We start from the raw sequence: 20,552 nt of genomic DNA, 5'->3' as shown, positions 1-20,552 counted from the left end.
TAGTGCTGTAGCCGTGCGTATAGCGGCAAGATCGACTGCATAATCTATACAAAAATAAAGAGCTCCTTTTAAAAAAGCACAGAATAAATTAATCATTTTTATCTACAAGGTTGTTTAATAATGTCAGAATGTGGTCACCGTGGCCACAGTGGGGACATTGGAGACGAGCGTAAGCATTCGACTGCCAAGTGAGTTGTAATAATTGTAAGAAAGTACTACGCCGCGATAAAGTGTATCTTTTAAAGAAAGCGAAGAAACTATTAATTGCTATTCACTAAGAATCCGTTCAGTCTCGTCAGAATGTGGAGACATTGGGAACCAGTGTACGCATTTGATGGCCAAGTGAGTTACGAGAACGCACTATGTCGTGAATGGCATTAAGCTTTAATGCAATTAAGCATGTCCATGTGGCACCCCACGAATGACATTAAAGTTTAAGGCATTAGCCAGTTAAAGTCATTTTCCGTGCCCGTGTGGCAGGGGTATTAGTGCAGTGCTCATACTGGTGCATAATTGAAGCACTGGCTACCTAGCATTAACTGAATAAGATTGTAAAGAGTGAGATGGCCTAAAACGGAAGTCCAGTGGCTATGGCGCTGCGCTAGGAAGCCCCAGGAAGCAGGATCAAATCCGGCTTCCACAGCTGCGTCCCGACAGGGGTGGAATGAGAGAACACTTGCGCAACATGCATTGGTTAAAGCACCCCAAATGGTAAATTTTGATCCAAAGCCCCCTGGGCACTATCACGTGCCTCATAATCAGAATGTGGTTTTGGGATGTAAAGCCCCAGAATTTTTTAAGAGTGGGGTGGGGAAAATGTTGTACATTTGAGAGAATAAAACTAAGGGCAAAAAAAGAACAAGGAGAACCATAGCTTTTTTTAATTAATGAAGCTTATCACATTGGCACAATTTTGGCAGACTAAGAAGAAAACTAGTAGTGTTGCAAGACGTCCTTGGTGCAACGGAACATTGCTTTAGGCTATTTAATTCATTGAAAGTACAAACAGAGCTGCGTGTAATACATGCAAATAAAGAAAGGAGCGCGTGCAGTCATAAGCCCCCTTTTTTCAGTGTTTGCCGGTCCTTTCCTTCCTTTGTCCATGTTTTTACGGTGTAGACCTGTCTATAGAGCTCTTGCCCCTTGGTGCCTTTGCATACAAGATCTGCACTTCGTTCTTATCAAGTAGTGAATGCATGCCTAGCACTTTCTGTTCCCAGGGTTGCAGATGTCCTTCCCTACAGCCAGTGACAGCCTAAGACTGCAACAATTTAAGACAATGTAAGACAACAATGTAAACTGGTGCCAACTCACCTGACAAGTTTTGCTTCTCATTCATCCTATCACAGATTATATGTTTTTGTGCTCATATAGCCTTCGTTGATACATTAAAACACCCTACAATATTGCTCATGGCTGTCACCATAATCAGAGGCTAGTTGTGGGTCAAATGTTAAAGATACGCCACAGGCACAAAGGTTCAATCATCAACACTGCCCTCTGTTGGCATGCGCCTGTGGTGTGGCGAAGCCTCTTTCAGGACACACTGCCACACACTGCTGCTGGCAGTGTTTGCAGACTCGTGTAACCCACTCAGTGACAAACGCTCATGCCAGTTGGTGATGTGCACCCCAATTTCAATCTTTTCATCGGCTCACCTTGACCGTGAAATGTCCGCCCACACTTTGTGCATGCATTTGTAGAGAGTGTTTTCTTCTCAGCACCTTTGCCACCTGTTACTGCCTCTCATGGATGTGTGTTACTGACTGCTGCATGTATTTCTTTTAGTTTTTAATTCTGAGGTTTTACTCGCCAAAACCATGATCTGATTATGACGAACGCAGTAGTGGAGGGCTCTGGATTAACTTTACCACCAGTGGTTCTTTAATGTATACCCAAAGCACGCTGGACGAGTGTTTCTGCATTCCGCCCCATCAGCCAAAGCGGTCAATGACTTCACGCTCAGCAATGCAATGCCATAGCCACTGAGAGCTGCTGTGAGACCCCTGTTTGTGAATGGAGCAGCTTTTAACACAAATTTTTTCAGCACTGATGATACGACTGCTTGCCATTTGTTGCAATAAAGTGTGTTGTGGTGTCGTCTCCCTTCTATCCTTGTTCGGTGGTGCTAAATATGCTTTCCTAGTCGGCTTACCAACATGCCCAACAAATGGCAATGCTAAAATAAACCCACACCATGCAAATTTTCTTGAAAGAGAGAAAGAATGGAAGCGAGAGAGAAAGAGAAAAGAAGCAGATCCACTGAAACCACATGAGCTGGTTTTAACACATAATTTACATAAGGGAGTAATCCACCCGAAGCAAACTGCTGTTTGTAAAACAGAAAACTACAATCTACACAAACTTGCTGTTTGCAAAAAATGGGCAGAAAGGAAAGGTTAACAGACATCCTCTCTCCCCCTCCTCCTGAAATGCCCTAAATTAGTCCACAGCATAAATGATGCTAATGGTTCACTACCTCAGTAGACAGCTCATCTGACCTGGGGATGTATTCTCGGATAATTACGTTCAGCTATACTATCGCCTTCTCGTGACATAGTGCTCAACCAGCCAATCAGCACGTGCACCTGATGGCCGAGGCAATAGGATCCCCAAAAGTGATCGTCCCAGAATATATCCCCTGGTCACATTCCAATGATATAATTTTCTGCCAGCAGACTATTTAACACAATTTGACTGCATTGGCTAATATTTTTTTTGTTTTTTTGGTTACTGGCAGGTTAAGTGTTCACATGCACAGTTTTCATTCACAAAGATAAGTAAAATAAGTTTCACGTGTCTCTAAAGTCAGCTGTATGTCATTTGTAGCCATATAAAAGCACTGCCGAGAGTTTTGAACTACTTGGATACCGAATCTATGCCAGGCAACCAGGCACAGTACTGGCCCAACAACATTGAGAGAAGACAGGGTGCTGTCTTCCATCTGGTGCATATTTGACTCACGTGCACATATATGCATTTAAGGGTAAAAAAGGTGAATAAAAAAGAACCAAAGAAAAATGAAAAAGTAAGCAAGATATCCACCGCTACATGTCGCAGGGTTGTAGCCCCATAAGTACTATCACCTGAAGCACTGTTATGATCTAGAGAGAAGTTCTAGCACTTTGTTGGTATGGTATACTTATGCCATGCTTATGCACTACGTTCACATTTTATTCATATAATAACAAATAAACACTATACAGTAGACTTGCATAGTAGCCCACAACAGTAGCCCATTATGCCCCACTATTTCCACTTCCTCAACAGCTTCACAAGTAGCTTGATCTGCACTCCTTTCCAGTACAAAAAACTGCTGGCACGATGGTTCACAGCTGCAATCAGATATGTGAATACCCATGTGACCAGACATGGAGCTCTGAACATTTAAAATATGCTCATGGAGGCTTTCATTAGGGCAGTGCACTGCCTGGCCAACAACACATCTTCTGCTACATCAGGGGAGTGACGTAAGCTACGCCTTCAGTGCAGAAACATTTGCACAATGAGATATCAAGAAAATATAAACTGTCCAAAATTTACGGAAACATAGAATGATTGGAAGCTTTACTTGATTAGTGAACTTATCATACATTAATCTTAAATTCACCTTCTTTCAATACAAAAGTCGTAAGCCTTTGAGGGTCAAAGACATAAATATATGGCACCGCGAACAAGTTCCAAATGGTCGATGTTGTATTTTTACGGAGCCATCTATGTTTGAAAAACATGCCAAATTTTCTACTCTTTGTTGCCTAGCAAGCGCTGCCACCTTGTGTGGATACCACAATTTTTTTTTCCGCTCTGCAGTCTCATGGTTATCATTATGGCCTTTTTATGCTGGCGTTTAAGTGATTGCTCGTGCATCTGCGAGGCGGTTAGTTGTGGTTTCGTCTCGCAGGCTGTTTCTGTTCGTTGCACTTGTAAAAACGGATGCCTATCTGGTTTCTAATCTCTCAAAAGGTCACCACTAGATACTCCCTCATTTATGGCTCACATGGGTGCAATTACATCTGTTCCCAATTGGGTGCTGGTATGTACATACTATACCACCGTATACCATATTTACTCGCATAATGATTACACTTTTTTGTAAAAAAAATTGACGCAAATTCAGGGGTGCGATCATTACGCGGGTTAAATCTCCCGCGAAAATATATATATTTTTTTCATCCCACATTTGCTGCGGAATGACAATGGGTCAAGCAGGCGGCTGTCACTGTACAATTGCACTGTAATAGTGCTGGAAACCAAAACAAAAATGGTGGCCGGCGTAGCAAGCCGAACGCGATTTTTTTTCTTTCTTGTGAGCACATTACATGCATTGAGACATTTCTTCCATATCAGTAGTGAGTAATATCATAAATATCGGCAAGTTTGCGACAATAACATATCCATGTCTACTTTGAGGGGACAGAAACAGAGATGGGTGCACTTAGCTGCCAGTGACATAGAAACACATAGCGGGCATGCTGTGGAAACTGCAGCATTTGGCCTCAAGCTCCACCACTGGAAAAGCTGGCGCCACCGTCGGCGTGACGTGACATGAGGGATCACGTGGACATAGCGGCCGCGTCGGCTGCATCGGGAGTGCCGAAGCGAGCTGAAAACGAGAGTTTGAATTCCCTCGTACGCTGCGGTCCTTATTTAGTGGCGAGATTTTCGCGGTTCGAGTGTCTCTTTACAACGCTTGAAAGCACTACAATAGATAGTGGCTGCCTTTGAAGGCACGCAACATGGTAGACTACTGCTCGGTGCCACAGTGCCGGACGTACGCAACGGAGCCTGGTGTCAGCCTTATTCACACGTAGCCACAGGACAAGAAGCTACGTGAAGCTTAGCTCGCGAAACATAAAACCGGCAAACAGTCATCAACTACAACTCGGGTATGCAGCAAGCACAGACGTGAGGAAGATTTCTGCTACGGCGCCGGGTCTGCAATGTTCGGAAAACGTGCACTGAGACGCTTGCCCGAGTCCGCTGCTCGACTAATGTCATGACGGCTTGGTCTATGAATTTGTGGATGCTATAGATACTGGCAAGTTCACTGGAGGGGAAAGGGAGCGGTAAGAAGCACATTAAAAAAGGAAAGCATGGCATATGGTCATGTTTGTGTTATGAATTAATGCACTGGATCGCAAAAAAGAAGCAGCGGGAAATCGCACGCTGAGAACACTGATAAACACAGTGCGACAAAACTCCAGAAATAATATTGAAACGTCCAAGAGTTTAAAAAAAAAAAAAAGATTGAATCGTCGCGCACATCACAGTCCCCGTAGGCGTCGAAGTCTCTACACTGAAACTATTTTTCAACAGTTCTGATAGCACCCACGCAACAATGGTGGCTTGTATACTGTCAAATGCTCATATTCTGCGGCCTAAAGCTCATGGCACGGTGCGAAAACGCGCACGCGGCGAAAGCGAAACAGTTCGCGGACACCGCGAACCGGTCGGTCGCCGCGAATCTGTGCGACCGCTGCATTGAGGCTTCATTCTATTACCCTCCATTTAGTTATACAAACACTATAAGAACGTATTTCACATAGTTTGCTCTCAGTGTTTATCCACCTTTCACGCAAGGAGGAGGTTCGGGAGACTCTATCGCGGCGACCGCGCGCAGTGGCGTTCACTGTACGTATTCCGTAAAGAGAGAGCATCTGTAAATGATTCTGTGCTTTCAGTTTGCCCAATAATATTATTTAGACAGTAAAAAACTTCTCTCGTTTCGAAAGTACTTACAGAAATGTCCGGGAGAGCTCTCGCGTGGTGTTTTCAGTGAGCGCCGACAGCAAAACCTATGAGGAGCGTGCCGTGCGATCCCTCATACTACGCCAGCGAGGCGCTTCCGGTAGATGGCGACTCCGTAACTCCTCGCCGCCATTAGTCTTCACTACTATCTTAATACGGCACATCTCCGCTAAGGGTAGGCGAATATCTTAGCTGCGTTACAAGCGTCGATGTATGAATAGGGTACACTTCTAATGTATCAGTGTAAACATGGCCAGTATCGTGGCTGCCTGCGATGTGTTGCGTGCCCACGAGTGCAGACGAGAGGAATCAAAACGCGCCTTTTTTGTCGTCGTCGTCGGCCAAAACCATTAAGAAGCCGCAGAGACGTCAATGAACCGTGTGACAAGCGCCATACTTGGAGAACGTTTCCCTTAGAGTCTCTTGCTGTTTCGCTTTCGGAAGGCAGTGAGGCAGCTATTCATCGGTGTCTGAGATGGATTCCGGGGGATCAACATAACGAGAATGGGATTCCGAGAAGCCTACAAGTAATAAAGCCAAGGCAAGTTTGGTTGTAGCATTGTTTTTTTCATGGAAGTGCAGAAAGTGATGCAAGAAATGAAATGGGGCATCTGCTTAAAAATGTTTGGTGCGTGCAGACCGCTTGGTATGTCTTCAAGAGTTGTTTGCGTAGCATTTGACAGCATTCAACAAATGGTAAGCGGGATCATCATTAGCTAGACTTGGCACACGACATATCGCTGCGACAAGTTTGGGGTGCAATCATTAAACAAGAAAGAAAAAAAAAATCGACTTTTGACGACAAAATTCAGGGGTGCGATCATTACGCAAGTGCGATCATTATGCGAGTAAATATTGTTTGAAAAATGCTGCCATGCCTGCACGCAACCATACAGTTTCCTTGTCTGCGCTCACATATACGGTTGAATTATGTTGTGGGCATGTGTGCTAATTGCTATGCTGCGAGTTGAGTGGCAATGCTTTTGATGAAGATTACTGCCCACAAAATACATATCAATTTTATTTACTTCTTTGTACTTACTATAAGTATTTATGCAAGCCTATCTGTATTCATAAAGAAACAATGCATGTTTACATATGGAAAATATCGTATTTACACGAATGTAGGTTGACCTTCTTTGTTTAATTTGAAAATCTGAAGTAGGAGGTGGGGGGGGGGGAGGTGACTTACAATTGAAACCAAAACATGGCACCGCCAAAGAAGTGAGACCAATGAGATATCAGGGGAGCTACAACGTAGTTACAATTTTGTTTGCTCTATGGCCCTACCCATAGCTCTTTGCTATCTCGCGCGTTTTTTTTTGCTTTTCAGAAGGGTTTTTCTACATTTTTGAGAGTTTTACAGCGGATGCAACACTCATGGGGGGGGGGGGAGGTGTCGAAAGTTGATGGAAGTGCTGCTGTTCCATTCGAGGTGGCACCCTTTGAACGGTGGCGCTAGCGGGGAGTATCGATAGTTCATAGAAGAGCAGACACCGTTCAAGTGTTTCTCTTTCCCTGTAGCTCTGTTGTCGCGTTCGACTTCACTGCAAGCTACGTGCTACTTCCATCCTTCCTCAGTCACCATGCGTGCTCCAGGCCCACTAAACATTCGGCACTCGTTCACAGCAGCGTTCAAGAGGGCTGCCATCTTTTACATCGAAAAAACAAATCCCTGCAGAGCAGGACACAATTTTGATGTTTCTGAACGGGTGATGTGAGTGGCGACTGCAGCGAAGCAAAATTTTCATCTGTGACGGCAAGCGAAGAATTTCCTACCGGTCGAAGTCGGGACGCTTTTCGGAGAGTAGGCCAAGCTTGTGGTGTACGTCGCTGAAACGCGTGATCGGTCCCTGCCAGTGAAGTGCGACATGGTCATGAAACAAGCCCGGATCTTCACCTTTTAGGGACCTGCTCTGCAGTGAGTACAACGAGTGGCTGGCGGCAAAAGACTGCGAACTTATGCCAACCGGACTCGTCAAAAGAGCCTCCCTGATGGCTACGTGTGGTTGGGTGCATTCCGCGCAGGCTGCTGTTCCACAAGATGTCGTGGTGCGCTTGTTTGCCAAATGTGGAATTTTGCTGGACAACGACGCGCTGTGAAACCGTAACAGCGATGACGATGGCACAAGTGAAGAGCAGTCCAGTGACCATGCCAGCTACTAATAAATTTTTGTTATGGAATGCACCCTCGGGTATGCTCTTTATTTTTTTCCCCTGTCACACGCGATATGAGGGGGGGTCAACTTACATTCGAGTCGACTTACAATCATGTAAATACGGTATATATTTTTTCCCTTTATCGTCACTCTTGAAGAACTGCGGTACATTTTTTGTTTGCAATAAAGAAATTCTGCTCTTGGGAGTCGTACTTGGCAAAAAAAAAAAATGACCCTCAATGGGATAAAGTACCCTTTAAAACAAGATTCAACTGCTTGTGGTATCCCCTATTTTGTGTAGCTCTCTTGCCTGTGCTTACATTATGCTGCTGTCCTTGAAATCTTCCTGCATGACACAAAAGAGGCAAAAAGCGTGATGTATCTTAGTGCTTGCTTGAAGAAAACAAAAGAAATTTATCAACCAATACACAAAGACAATTGACAAAATACACAAAGGCCCCATCACCTGGCCAGGAGTTTCTGGTGCTCACTGCGCTGTGCATTCTCATTGGGAACAGGCAGGCACAGGTGGTTCAGGGTGCTGTTTGCTGGAAGCTCTGTCTGGACAAAGTGGTGCAGCTGCCTCAGGGCATTTTCCTGCAGGAAGATAGAAGCATACATCTAGGGTTGTGCAGTACACACAAGCTGCGTCATGAGCCATTCTTCTTGCACACACCGCGGCAAGATGAGGACATTACCTAAACAGGGGTGGGACTGCCCAAAGTAACCTTGAAGAAATTTTTTACCAAGTAAAATTTCATTTTGAAGCAGTTTGAAGCAGGCCAATCTGAATTTTCGGAGAATAATAGAATATGGCAGCACACTTTGAAACCACGAAGAAACAGAATAGACCAACATGGGCACTGTACCGCAACTGTCAGCAAAATTTTAACTTAATTTTGAAGCAAATTACCCTGATACTGAAACCATCTAGTAGATGCAAATTTTGCTAATAGTACCTGTAGATGTTGAATTAGTGGTAGCAACCACAAAAAACATGGATTCTGCAATAGTGAGTCTGAAATTTCGATGAAGATAATGATTGGAGTTTATTGGCACAAGGGCCAGAAGTGGCCAAAGAGCACCGAGGCTATGATAATAGTGCCAAAGGGATGAGAGTAGCTGAAAGGGATAGGAAATTATATTTACAGAATATACACAAAGAGAGGTGGTGGCAGGCTAGATAGCAGAACAACCACACGAGCGCTACCTCGATCGTCGTCTTCACCGTCTTTCTGGCGCATTCTTCCATGCTCGGCAGGATGTGTGCTTCAGTGTGCAGAAATAGCACGTGACACAGAACCCCCACTAGTGAGAGCGCCGTCTCGGCGCTTAAGGAGCAGTAGGATTGTGTCCGGCAATATAAGGATTAAGCCAGGAGACGTGCACAATATCAGTGACGGAGGCGGCAGATGATTGACTGTCCAATGAAGTGATTTCATATGTGACGTCAGTGATCTGGTGTAGGACCTGGTAAGACCCGGAGTAGCAGGAAAGAAGCTTGGATGACAAGCCAAGTTGGCGGCAAGGTGTCCGGAGAGTAATGACTCTGTGATGGCAATCGTAGCGGGCCTTCTGGGACAGCTGGGAGGCATAAAGACGATCCCTTGCAATTTGGCAAGCCGTTTCAGCCCGAGAAGCTGCAAGGTGGGCACAGTCTGTAACAGGGTGCACAGGTGATGGTAAAAGAGTCTCGAAGAGAGACGGGGCATGGTGACCAAACAAAAGATAAAAGCGGTGTCATGGTGTGACAAGTTGTAGGCAAATGACACATAAGGCAAGGTGCTGTCCCAATCACGGTGGTCTGAGGAAACATACGTGGAGAGCATAGTGGTCAGCGTGCGGTTGAGGCACTCGGTAAGCCAATGGGTTTGCATATAGTAGGCAGTGGTTAGCTTGTGATGTATGGAACACGAACGAAGAATGTTGTCGACAACTTGGGACAGAAATGAGCGACCACGGTTGGTCAGCAGCAGTCGAAGAGCGCCATGGTGAAGAATAACATCGTAAAGTAGAAGTTCCGCAACGTCAGTGGCACAGCTTGTCGGCAGTGCCCGCGTGATAGCGTATTGTGTCATGTAGTCCACAGCTACAGCATTCCACTTGTTCCCTGTCAGAGATGTTGGGAATGGCCTGACGAGATCAAGGCCGATGCGGTAGAAGGGGACACTAGGAATGTCTATGGGTTGAAGAGGACCGGCCGGCGACAAGGATGGATGCTTGTGGTGCTGGCAGGACTCGCAAGCGGCAACGTATCGGCGCACAGAGCGGTGGAGGCCTGGCCAGAAGAATCGACGCCGAACGCGATCGCACGTGCGAGTTGCTCTGAGATGTCCAGTGGTGGGGGTGTCATGAAGCTGTTCGAGAACAGTGGAACGGAGTCTTTCGGGAACAACCAGTAGAAGCGAAGGGCCATCGGAGCTGGTGTTGCATCTGTATAAGATTCCGTCACAAAGCACGAATAATTGTAGGGATGGGGCAGAGTGATGAGAGCGCAGATGGTGTATAATTGACCACAAACTGGCATCGCGGAGCTGTTCGCTGCGTATGTTGGTTAAATCGGATATTGCGAAGACACACGGCTCCACAGGATGACGGGATAGGCAGTCCGCATCCAGGTACAGTCTGGCAGACTTGTAAGTGACGTGAAAGCTGCATTCTTGCAGATTCAGTGCCCAGCGACCAAGTCGTCCAGTGGGATCTTTGAGGGAAGACAACCAGCGAAGTGCATGGTGGTCTGTAATGACCGAAAATGTGCAGCTGAACAAATATGGCCGAAACTTGCCAGCAGCCCAAACTAGTGCGAGGCACTTGCGCTCAGTGATAGAAAACTTTCACTCTGAAGGGGAAAGAAGGCGACTGGCACAGGCAATGACGCGGTCTCGTCCTTGTTGCTGCTGGCCGAGAACAGCGCCGATGCCATGTCCATTGGTGCCGGTGCGGAGTTCAGTGGGGGCTGACGGGTCAAAATGAGCCAAGATGGGTGGTGATGTAAGTAAAGTCGTGAGCATGTGAAACACAGTGGCCCGTTCAGGACCCCAAGAAAAAGACATGTCCTTCTTCAAAAGTTGCGTGAGTGGATGGGCAACGTCGGCGAAGTTCTTGACAAAACGTCGAAAATAGGAGCACAAGCCGACAAAGGTCCGTACGCCTTTAGTGGAACGTGGCATGGGAAGTCTTTGACAATGCGAATTGTTTCTGGGTCAGGTTGCATGCCTTCAGCACTCACAAGGTGGCCAAACACAGTGATTTCACAGCGGCCAAAACGGCATTTGGCAGTTATTATCCGTGACGCCCCGCAAGCTTATCTTTCTACCAACGTGCAAGTCCAGAGGGAAGCTTGATAGAATAGAAGAGAAGAGGAGGAGAGGAGGAGGCAGAGAATGGGTAGAACCGACGCAGTCGCAAAACAGCCTTGCCACTTTTCGCTTGCAGTTCCCATACAAACGCAAGGGGGGGGGGAGGGGGGGGCAGGATAGGGAAAAGGTGATGTGAGAAGGCAAGAAAACACTGGATAAGCTTAAGTTCAAGGTATGATACGGTGTGTTTCTGCTATTTCTGAAAATAAAACCCTGCCAATATGTATAGCGGACAACTTACGCAGAGCGTACAGAAGCAGAGCAGCATTAATTAAAGCACACAGCAGGGTCTAGGCGACACAATGGAAGCGGTTGCATGCCAAATCAACACTTCTGTGCTCGCCATGTTAGCTCTGCGGCTATGGCATTGCTCGAGGTCGCAGATTTGACCACGGCAGCTGGATCTTGACAGGGGCAAAATAAAAAACGCTCGCACACTTTGATTTAGTGACATGTTAAAGAACACCACTGATGATATTGCCTTGCTTAGTAACTCAGGGGACCAATTGCAATGCATGCTCACTGACCTGGATAGGCAAAGCAAAAGGGTCAGTTTAAAAATTAATCTGCAGAAAACTAAAGTAATGTTTAATAGTCTCTGAAGAGAACAGCAGCTTACGATAGGTAGCGAGGCACTGCAAGTGGTAAGGTAATACGTCTACTTAGGGCAGGTAGTGATCGCGGATCCGGATCATGAGACTGAAATAATCAGAAGAATAAGAATGGGCTGGGGTGAATTTGGCAGGCATTCTCAGATCATGAACAGCAGGTTGCCATTATCCCTCAAAAGAAAAGTGTATAACAGTTGTGTCTTAACAGAACTCACCTACAGGGCAGAAACCTGGAGGCTTACGAAAAGGGTTCTACTTAAATTGAGGACGACGCAACGAGCTATGGAAAGAAGAATGATGGGCGTAACATTAAGGGATAAGAACAGAGCAGATTGGGTGAGGGAACAAACTTGAGTTAATGACATCTTAGTTGAAATCAATAAAAAGAAATGGGCAAGGCATGTAATGAGGAGGGAAGATAACCGATGGTCATTAAGGGTTACGGACTGGATTCCAAGAGAAGGAAGCATAGAAGGGGGAGCAGAAAGTTAGGCGGACGGATAAGATTAAGAAGTTTGCAGGGACAACATGGCTACAATTAGCACATGACCGGGGTAGTTGGAGAAGTATGGGAAAGGCCTTTGCCCTGCAGTGGGTGTAGCCAAGCTGATGATGATGATGTCTAGATTTGCTGATGAAAGGAAAGTTGTACTTTAGCGTTTAGTTTTAGGCAAGCTGAAATCTGTTAGCACAGGACAGGTTTAATTGGAGATTGCAGGGAGAGACCTTCATCCTACAGTGGACATAAATAGGCTGATGATGATGATGATATGCGCAGCCAGTCAGTGTGAAGTCAGGCAAAGTGCAGAGTCAGGCGCTTTTCGTCTGCTGATGCAGAAGACAATGTGCAGTCTGCTCTGGTTGGCTAGAGCAAGTGTAGCACATGACATGATAGCATCCACCCGGCACTACACTTGTCTACAGAAGCCTGCGTGAAGTGTAGGTAAAAAAAACTAGCCATATTTAATGCGTGTTCCATTTTTTCTTTTTTTAGGTTTCGGTTGCTATTTGTACATGGTGTGTCTACAGAGAAGGTGTGTCTCAGAGATGTCACATCTTTGTGTGTGTTTGTGCAGCTTTACATTCGTTTGATCGACATCACCTTGTGTACCTTCGCAAGAGCCAAGTAGCGCGAAGAAACATGGCTCCTTTCTTTGATCATCATGATGGGCTCCAGAAACGGAGATCGCCGACTCGGTGGCGCTCTTGTCAGACTGTATACAGAGACGACATCAGTCTTGCGTAAATCCAAGCAAATCTGATTGCCTCCAAGCGTAGTATGAGGCAGGGCATTATTAGAAATCTTTTCAAGCTGCTGTATGCCTCATAAATTTAATTTAATTTTTTTGGTGAACGAGTTTTTCGGACTGTTCAATCTTCTTGACTTATCCACACTTGCCTTATCCATTACTGCCGCAGCATAGTCTCCAGGCGAAATAATGCACACTGCTGAGGGCACCTCATCACAAGTGTCAATTTTGTTCGAAATGATATTCAGCTTTTGTGGAGCTTTGCTCGCAAAAGCCTTATCAATGAATCTCTTCCCTTCCAACAAGAAGGAACAAAACAGTTTATGTGACAGACATAAATTCATGACATGATTTTGGCTTCTAGCGCGAAGTGAAACACGGACACAGAAAGGAGCAGACAGGACGAGCGCTAACTCTCAACTAAATTTTTATTGAAACGAGGAACATATATATAGGTGATTGCAAAAACCATAGCATCAGAACATGACAATGTAAAAGCATCAGTTAAACATGTCAGTGGGTATGGAAGTCAAAGAACAAAAATTATTTCAGATTAGTACACGTATTGCGAAGGTACTGGAATTCGCAATCTAACAGAGACAACGAAGCATGACTGACGCAAGTGTCTCCTAATCTTTTTATGTGGAAAGCCTCGATAATTTCCCTGGTGGACTGGAATTCATGACATTAGTCTCTCTTTGATAGGACATCCAGCACACCCAACTACAGTCAACTCTCGTTACAACGGACCCTAAAAATCTGCCAAAAAATGTCAGTTTTATCTGAAGTCCATAATATCCGAAACGCCTCACTTCCAAAACAACTTTATTGCAAAGTGTGAGTGGCGAACGACCAAAGTAAAAAACTAACAAGAAAAGTCGCAGTTTTGCCCGAAAGGTGAAGCCTCGATTGTGATAGCAAATTAAGCAAGATAAGCATGGCAGCAACAGCGAGCAAATCGACCTTCATGCTCTTTCTAACTTCAATGTGAACTAAACATTGAAAGTACAGGCATACGAAGCTATTGGCACTGGGCGCACTTTGTCCATATCACAGATTGCTTTCAAAATACGGCACCCACGCGAACAAGCACTTCGTCCACATCACAGATCGCTTTCAAGATACGGTAACTGTGCAGCTGCACTGTAAGCAGCAGCTGCTGGAGTGGAAGCCTCCTCTCTCTTGCCTCCCCCAGTGCCTTGCACATGAAAGAAGACGGCACGTTTCCGCCCCCATCCCCCTTTCTCTCTCTTGCGTGTGATAATGAGCCGCGATTGTCAGCTGACCCTCGCAAGTCAGTTGTCAGCCGTGTTTGTTGACAGGGCAAAGTACGTTTTATACACCCTATTTTGAAAAAAATTGCAGAACATTTCGCCCGTTATAGACGATAGTCTGTTGTAGTCTGGTCCGTTAAAAGTGAACTTCATTGTATTAATAAAATAGGTAGGAAGAACTAAAGCTGAAATACGATCCATTATATTCAAAAGTATGTTGTACGTGGGTCCGTTGTAGTGAGCGTAGACTGTATAGGCTCCTGAAACTGTACCCAACATCGTAGGTGATAAAGTCTTAAATACAGAGAACAGAGATAAGAGGCATTTTGCCCCTTATAAACAGGTAATCACAATTTTGCCAACAATCAATTATATTCAGATCAATTTGCCATGAGATGGTGCCCTTTTCGAAGCCCTGAAATTCATGATGTTGCAGCTGTCGTTATGCTGAAATGTCTAGATACTCAGTTACCAAAGTATGCACAGACAAGAGTTATGACCTCATAAATAGAGGCTAGGAACCTGAAGCATTTCTATAAGAAATGTGAAGAGTTACCGCGAATGAAAGTAGTGTACTAAATGTACGACACTAAGCATATATGAGTTACAAGTCAGCTTCGTTGCAGTACACCTTTGTTATGCGGTAAAGCATATAAACGCCGTGAAAGCGGCTTTGGTAATATGTCCAACTACATTGCGCAGGTAATTTAAGGCCCAATTTGCTTGGGAAATAATAATAATACTAATATAATAAAAAAGAAGAAGAGGAAGAAGCCATGCTTAAGGATTGTGTAAATACTCTAATTGAACATTGTGAGCTACGGTTATTTCTTGAAAATCTCCCTAGGCCAAGCTGGAAATAGGAATTTTCTGAGGAAGATTGACAAGTGTTCAATGCATTCACTGTCCCGCAAGTTCTGATTAGAGACGCTGTCATTAAGAGGGTCCCTACTGTGGTTACCACAGGGGTCAGGCATGTGCGTGCAGATCGTTCAATTTCGAATTATTCAACGAAGACCACTTTTAGGAATGAAATAATGACTGTTTGGGCCAATAGAAATGTATGGGGGTCGACTGGGGCCTTCGCTCAGGATCAAATTCATTGGAGTCAATTTAATTAATGGAAGTCTACTGTATTCAGTATACCCACACACCTTGCAGAATTACTTTTTCTTTCCAATTAACTTTTTTTTTTTTTGCCAGGCATCCCATTATATGATTTTTTCTTTACGGTCGACTTTCCATTCAGGAAATTGCCTATGAAGTGTATATAAAATGGTATTCTTACCTTCTGGTTGCTCTGCCACATGTGTTTGATATAGGCAAATGTTACAGCAGGGTAAGCAGTAGGCAGAGGCTGGTTAGGCACTAGAGAAGGGTCTGTCCCCAAAAGAGTGACCAGTGTTCTGTGAGACTGTGCCTGCAACAAAACATCAGGAGGTGTGTGCCATTAGGTTCTCCCTTGCACACTTGTAACAGACAAAATAAACAGGCTGCCCTATAAAGCTTCAGAACAATTGTGAAAAGCCTGGCACACCAGGAGCCATGTTCTCAGTTTATTACTTTCAGGGATTCTTCTGCATGACATAACACATGGAACAGTGCTTCAATGGTGTGATGGACGTTTTGCGTCCTGGTTTGGTCATCAGTGTCTGCTGAAAGTGAGCAACTCAGAATGTGACCACAGAATGGGCTCTGCACATGCACACACACATTCATGCTGAGCCCGGTTGTTTCTAAATACAAAACATGGGCACACAAGGGAGCAAAAGCATTCATACACCACTACTACAGAGGCCAGTTTGCTTGCACATGGCAGAACCAGGCTGTACCTTTGTTACAAAGATTTTGCAGAAAAACATCTAACTGCCAGTGCACACAAAGGAAAAAGCTTATGAAAAGAATTTTAGTCGACCTTCATTGTGAATGATCACATGAAAAGAATATCGTCATGAACACCAATAAAAAGTAAAGCTAAAGAATGTAAAGAGCAATTATCCTCTTGAGAGCTTTGCCCTGTCTACCGTAAGCCATGAAGGCGCTTCTAATAAAAGCATGTCTTACCAGTCGTTCATTGCGCCTGCACAGGCTGCTGAACTTTAGCCAGCTGCGCATGTCATCCTTGGGCTTCACAACCAAAGAATGAAGCTGCAATATCCTCTGCCAGTCCTCGACAATCCTCTGGCAACCCTGGCATGGGGGAGAGGTTCAAGTGAAAGCAAACATCAGAGAGCCTGTATCATCGATTACTACAAGACCATTAAAATTTCCCCCTTGTTTCTGCACATGCAGCTGATTTCATAGATGTCACGGTAAGCCTAACTACACACAGAAAAGCTGCCTTTCAGAAAGTGAGGTAATAAGAAATTAGCATACATATACAGCGAAAACACATGCGTTTGTAAATTAGAAGCTCAGCACACTTTCTTTGGCAAACTACACTCACATTAGCACCATTAATGAAATATCAACAGGAAGTTTAATGTCTCGCTTTCATTTTTGGCTTTAACAGATGCCTGTTACATCTTCATATCCCCTTTGTCTCACAGTACGAAGCCTCAAGCCGTCCTTTGTGCAAAGAATTACAGCATCATTCTTATTGGCCAGATCAAAATGTGCACCAGGTGCAGTATGCATTCACGCAGCAAGTGACAACACAGTAATTGCAGGTGGTGACTGCATAGCATTACAAACAACAGATGCATATGTCACCCCCTTTTAGTGTGATCAAAGAACACGTACGGGTCCCGAAGGGGATTTGTGTTATTTCACTGTAACTTGGTCAGTGACCGCAATTTCTTCATCAACTTAGTGCAGTGGATGCATTGAAACATTTAAGGCAGCTTAACAAGAGAAAACTGCAGGGTAAAAATGACATAAAAGTAGTAGTGTGCAAACACCAAATTTTCTATTTCAAAGTGAATTCGAATAATAAAAACCAAGTGCCTTTCGAATGGAATATTTTTTGAATAAGAATACTATTTATTGGCTTTGGCAAAAATGGAATTTTTTCACCAACCACAAGTATGGAAAAAAAAAGTGATAGTACAGCAAATAGTGTATAGGAAAATTATGCTTTGTGGCCAACAAAATTCTCTAGTACAACACTTTTACTTGACAGTATCCCAACTGCAGTTTTTGATGTTGCCATGAAGGAAGGATAGCTGCTAGACATGTCCGTGGAGCAATGACACCCTCCTGCATTTCCACATTCCTCCAGACACTGAAAAGAGCCGCTTGCTGGACACACTAGTGTGTGGTATCAAAAGGTATCTCTTCACAAGCCGAGTCAACAGTGGGTTTTGTGCTTACGCTGCCACTCATACACGGTTCTCTTTTTCGGCCCAAATTTCATTTGCGCATATCTTTCAACTTGCTCTTGTTGCAGTGAAGATTCGTGCTAGTTGAGGATCCTCCAAACACTGAAAAGAGCCACCTGCTAGATGCAATAGTGTCTGGTATCGACAGGTATCTCTTCCGAAGCAGAGCCAACAGTGGGTACAATGCTTACACCACCACTCGCATGGATCTCTTTTTCGGCCCAAATTCCATTATGCACATATCTTTCAGCTTGCTCTTGTTGCAGTGAAGATTCCTGCGTGTTGAGGAGGTTATTGAAGTCTTAACACAGTGCTGGTGTGGAAAAAGCTTCTTCGGGAGGTTTTGTTGCTGAGAACATCCTTGGGTCCGTGGGTATTTAAATTTTCTCACGCTTTACACCCAGTTTGCCATTGGAGGATGTTGGTGTTACAGAAATAGTCAATGTACAATTTTTCAGACTCCCTAAGAGCAAGGACGACTAAAAAAATGGGCAGTCCGAAAAGATGAAGGTGTACCTTTACTGCCCTCAAAGGCTCAAATCACCACGGCCATGTCCGAAATAGCTGTGAAGGCTCATCAGTACGACTATTAGGCATTTAGATACTGTGACAAGCGATGGCGGGAGTGTGCGTGTATAATTGAGGAACACATATCATGTGCCATGACAGTGGCCTCTTTCCACTCTTGGTATGCTTCACCACAATACATTGTATATGCTTGACTGTGGAACACTGCAGCAAAGCTGACTTTTGGAAACAGGCATTAGGCAATGTTTCCCAGACTCTTGTTATGGTTTCCTCACTTTGAAATTATCTGCGAGGATTACAAGAGCGCAGGTCCAACTAATGTAGTTTCAGACCTGTGGTCATGGCAAAAAGTAGGAAAAATCAAATGGCGAAGGGTCTCAGCATCCGAAATTTCAGACACGCTTTATACATTGGCTTTAGGAGGTATGTGGTGGTGATGCGAGGACGTCCAAGTTATAAGGCATGGCCGGAAGACTGGGCACCAGAAAAATTGGTCGTTGGCTGTACTCAAGAGTGAGGGTCTAAAAGCATTCCCATATTGCTGCTTGGTCAAACTTGTTGCCTGAAAACTGTGTTTTTAACCCCTCAGCCAGATTAGTAGCAGACACAGGTTTCCACCACCTGGCAGTTGGTGTTTTCAAGATGCATGAAGAGACACTACAGTATGTGTACTTGAGCTGATAGTGTCAGGTAGTCACCAGCACCAGTGATGGGCCCATGACATTGCCCCCTTTTCACTTTTGGTGTGCCTCACTGCAAGACAAATAAGTATCATCGCAATACCTTGTATGCTTCGCTGCATAACTGTGGCAAAGCTGACTGCAGGAAACTGACCAACATTATGCTTGCATTGCTGCGTGTTGGCAACTATGCAAGAACACCGGTACAGCCATGGAAAAAACGCAATAAGGGAGCTAGTAAACATCATTCAAGAAACGTAATTTCTCTGCGACTTCGTTGTTAAAACACGTTCGGAGTAAATTTCAAAATTTTGTGGGGTTGAAATATCTCAATAGTAAAAGTGTCTTTAGAATCAAATCAAATACCAACCAATTCATAGTTTAGAATATTAACACACCGCTATATAAAACCTTAAACAAACCATAAATGTACACTTACTTGCAGCCTGTCCCACCATTTCTGCTTGATTGCTTCCCTTCGTTCAGGCACAAGCTTGTACTGAATCACTTCCTCCAGTTCAGCCAACATCTGCACTTGCACCATAGCCTGTATTACGGTGAAATAACAAAATGAAAATGTCAATTACACCTTATTGCATAATACACAGTATGGGCTACTCTTAAAAGGAACAAATACGAGTGAGAAAGTTGCGACTTTATCTTTCTTGCCAGTCTTGAAACACTGCTTTTTCACAGATGGCTTAAAGTATGTGGCACTGGCTCTTCTCCGTGTGCATGCACAACATACCGACCCTTTTCCTGCTGGCAAGTGGAGTCAGAGCACCATGATACAGTGAGCCATCGCTGTGATCCCCTTAACAGTGGACTACACCATATATTTTAGGTATTAGCTATCAGGAGTGTGCCAACAACAAGATATTAGATTTTGAATTAAATACCAAATCAAATCCCACGAAAAAAGAAATAGAAATATTTAATATAAGCAAACTTAAAACTAAGTTTAATTTTTGTGAACTTGTACAAGAAAATCAGCTGATGGACATACTTAAGAGTGTACTTTTATTGGTAATAGGAACTCTTCCAGCTGGCTATATAATACTGGAATTTATGAATGGGACATTCAATATTGTCTACTGTTATTAACTGTCATCTACTGCTATTATTTCACCAAATCGGTAAGCCAGCACTGATTACAGCCCTGGAACATATTTTATCAATAGCATGTCTACATAATGCGCCACGTGAATGTTTTCTTTTTTTTTTCTCTCTCTTCAGGCGAGTTCTGTGGGTCGTCGTTAGCACATTAAGGCCAATCCACGGGGCAGACAAACATGCAAATGGTACATCATCTGATTTGATGTGATTGCTCTGTGCTTAGCCACTGTGAGGGTAGCACAGCTGCTTTCACCAACCATCCCAAGCAGCTATTTTCTGCTGCCTACCAAGGGTTCTGAAACCAGGAGGGCAGAAGTTTACAAGACATGCCCCACTCTTTCTCTGTCCACTTTGCTGTACGTGAGAATGTGATTGCAGCTGAATGGCCTGTAGACTGGTGACATGATATTTTCATGCACATCAAATAAATTCCGAGCTAGTGTAGTGATGGGTTCCATAAAACTGTAAGAAGACCAGAAGAAATGGCCATGGAAAGAAGGAACTTCA

General features: G+C 44.4%; 1 protein-coding gene across 3 annotated transcripts in view; it reads right to left on the bottom strand.

Annotated features, from left to right (window-relative positions):
* Positions 1 to 20,552, bottom strand: part of mTor (serine/threonine-protein kinase Tor) — a 504,957-nt gene that overhangs the window by 124,020 nt on the left and 360,385 nt on the right. For all 3 annotated transcript variants that reach the window (XM_065435416.1, XM_065435418.1, XM_065435417.2), the window contains 4 exons: positions 19,369 to 19,476; positions 16,466 to 16,591; positions 15,690 to 15,821; positions 8,374 to 8,504 (listed from right to left, as the gene is read on the bottom strand). In XM_065435416.1, coding sequence (XP_065291488.1) covers positions 8,374 to 8,504; positions 15,690 to 15,821; positions 16,466 to 16,591; positions 19,369 to 19,476 — 497 coding nt within the window. The remainder of the gene's footprint in view (positions 1 to 8,373; positions 8,505 to 15,689; positions 15,822 to 16,465; positions 16,592 to 19,368; positions 19,477 to 20,552) is intronic.

Source organism: Dermacentor albipictus, chromosome 2, assembly GCF_038994185.2.
Source record: "Dermacentor albipictus isolate Rhodes 1998 colony chromosome 2, USDA_Dalb.pri_finalv2, whole genome shotgun sequence".
Lineage (NCBI taxonomy): Eukaryota > Metazoa > Arthropoda > Arachnida > Ixodida > Ixodidae > Dermacentor > Dermacentor albipictus.
Note: the sequence above shows the minus strand (reverse complement) of the source record. Positions and strands in the feature narration are given on the sequence as shown.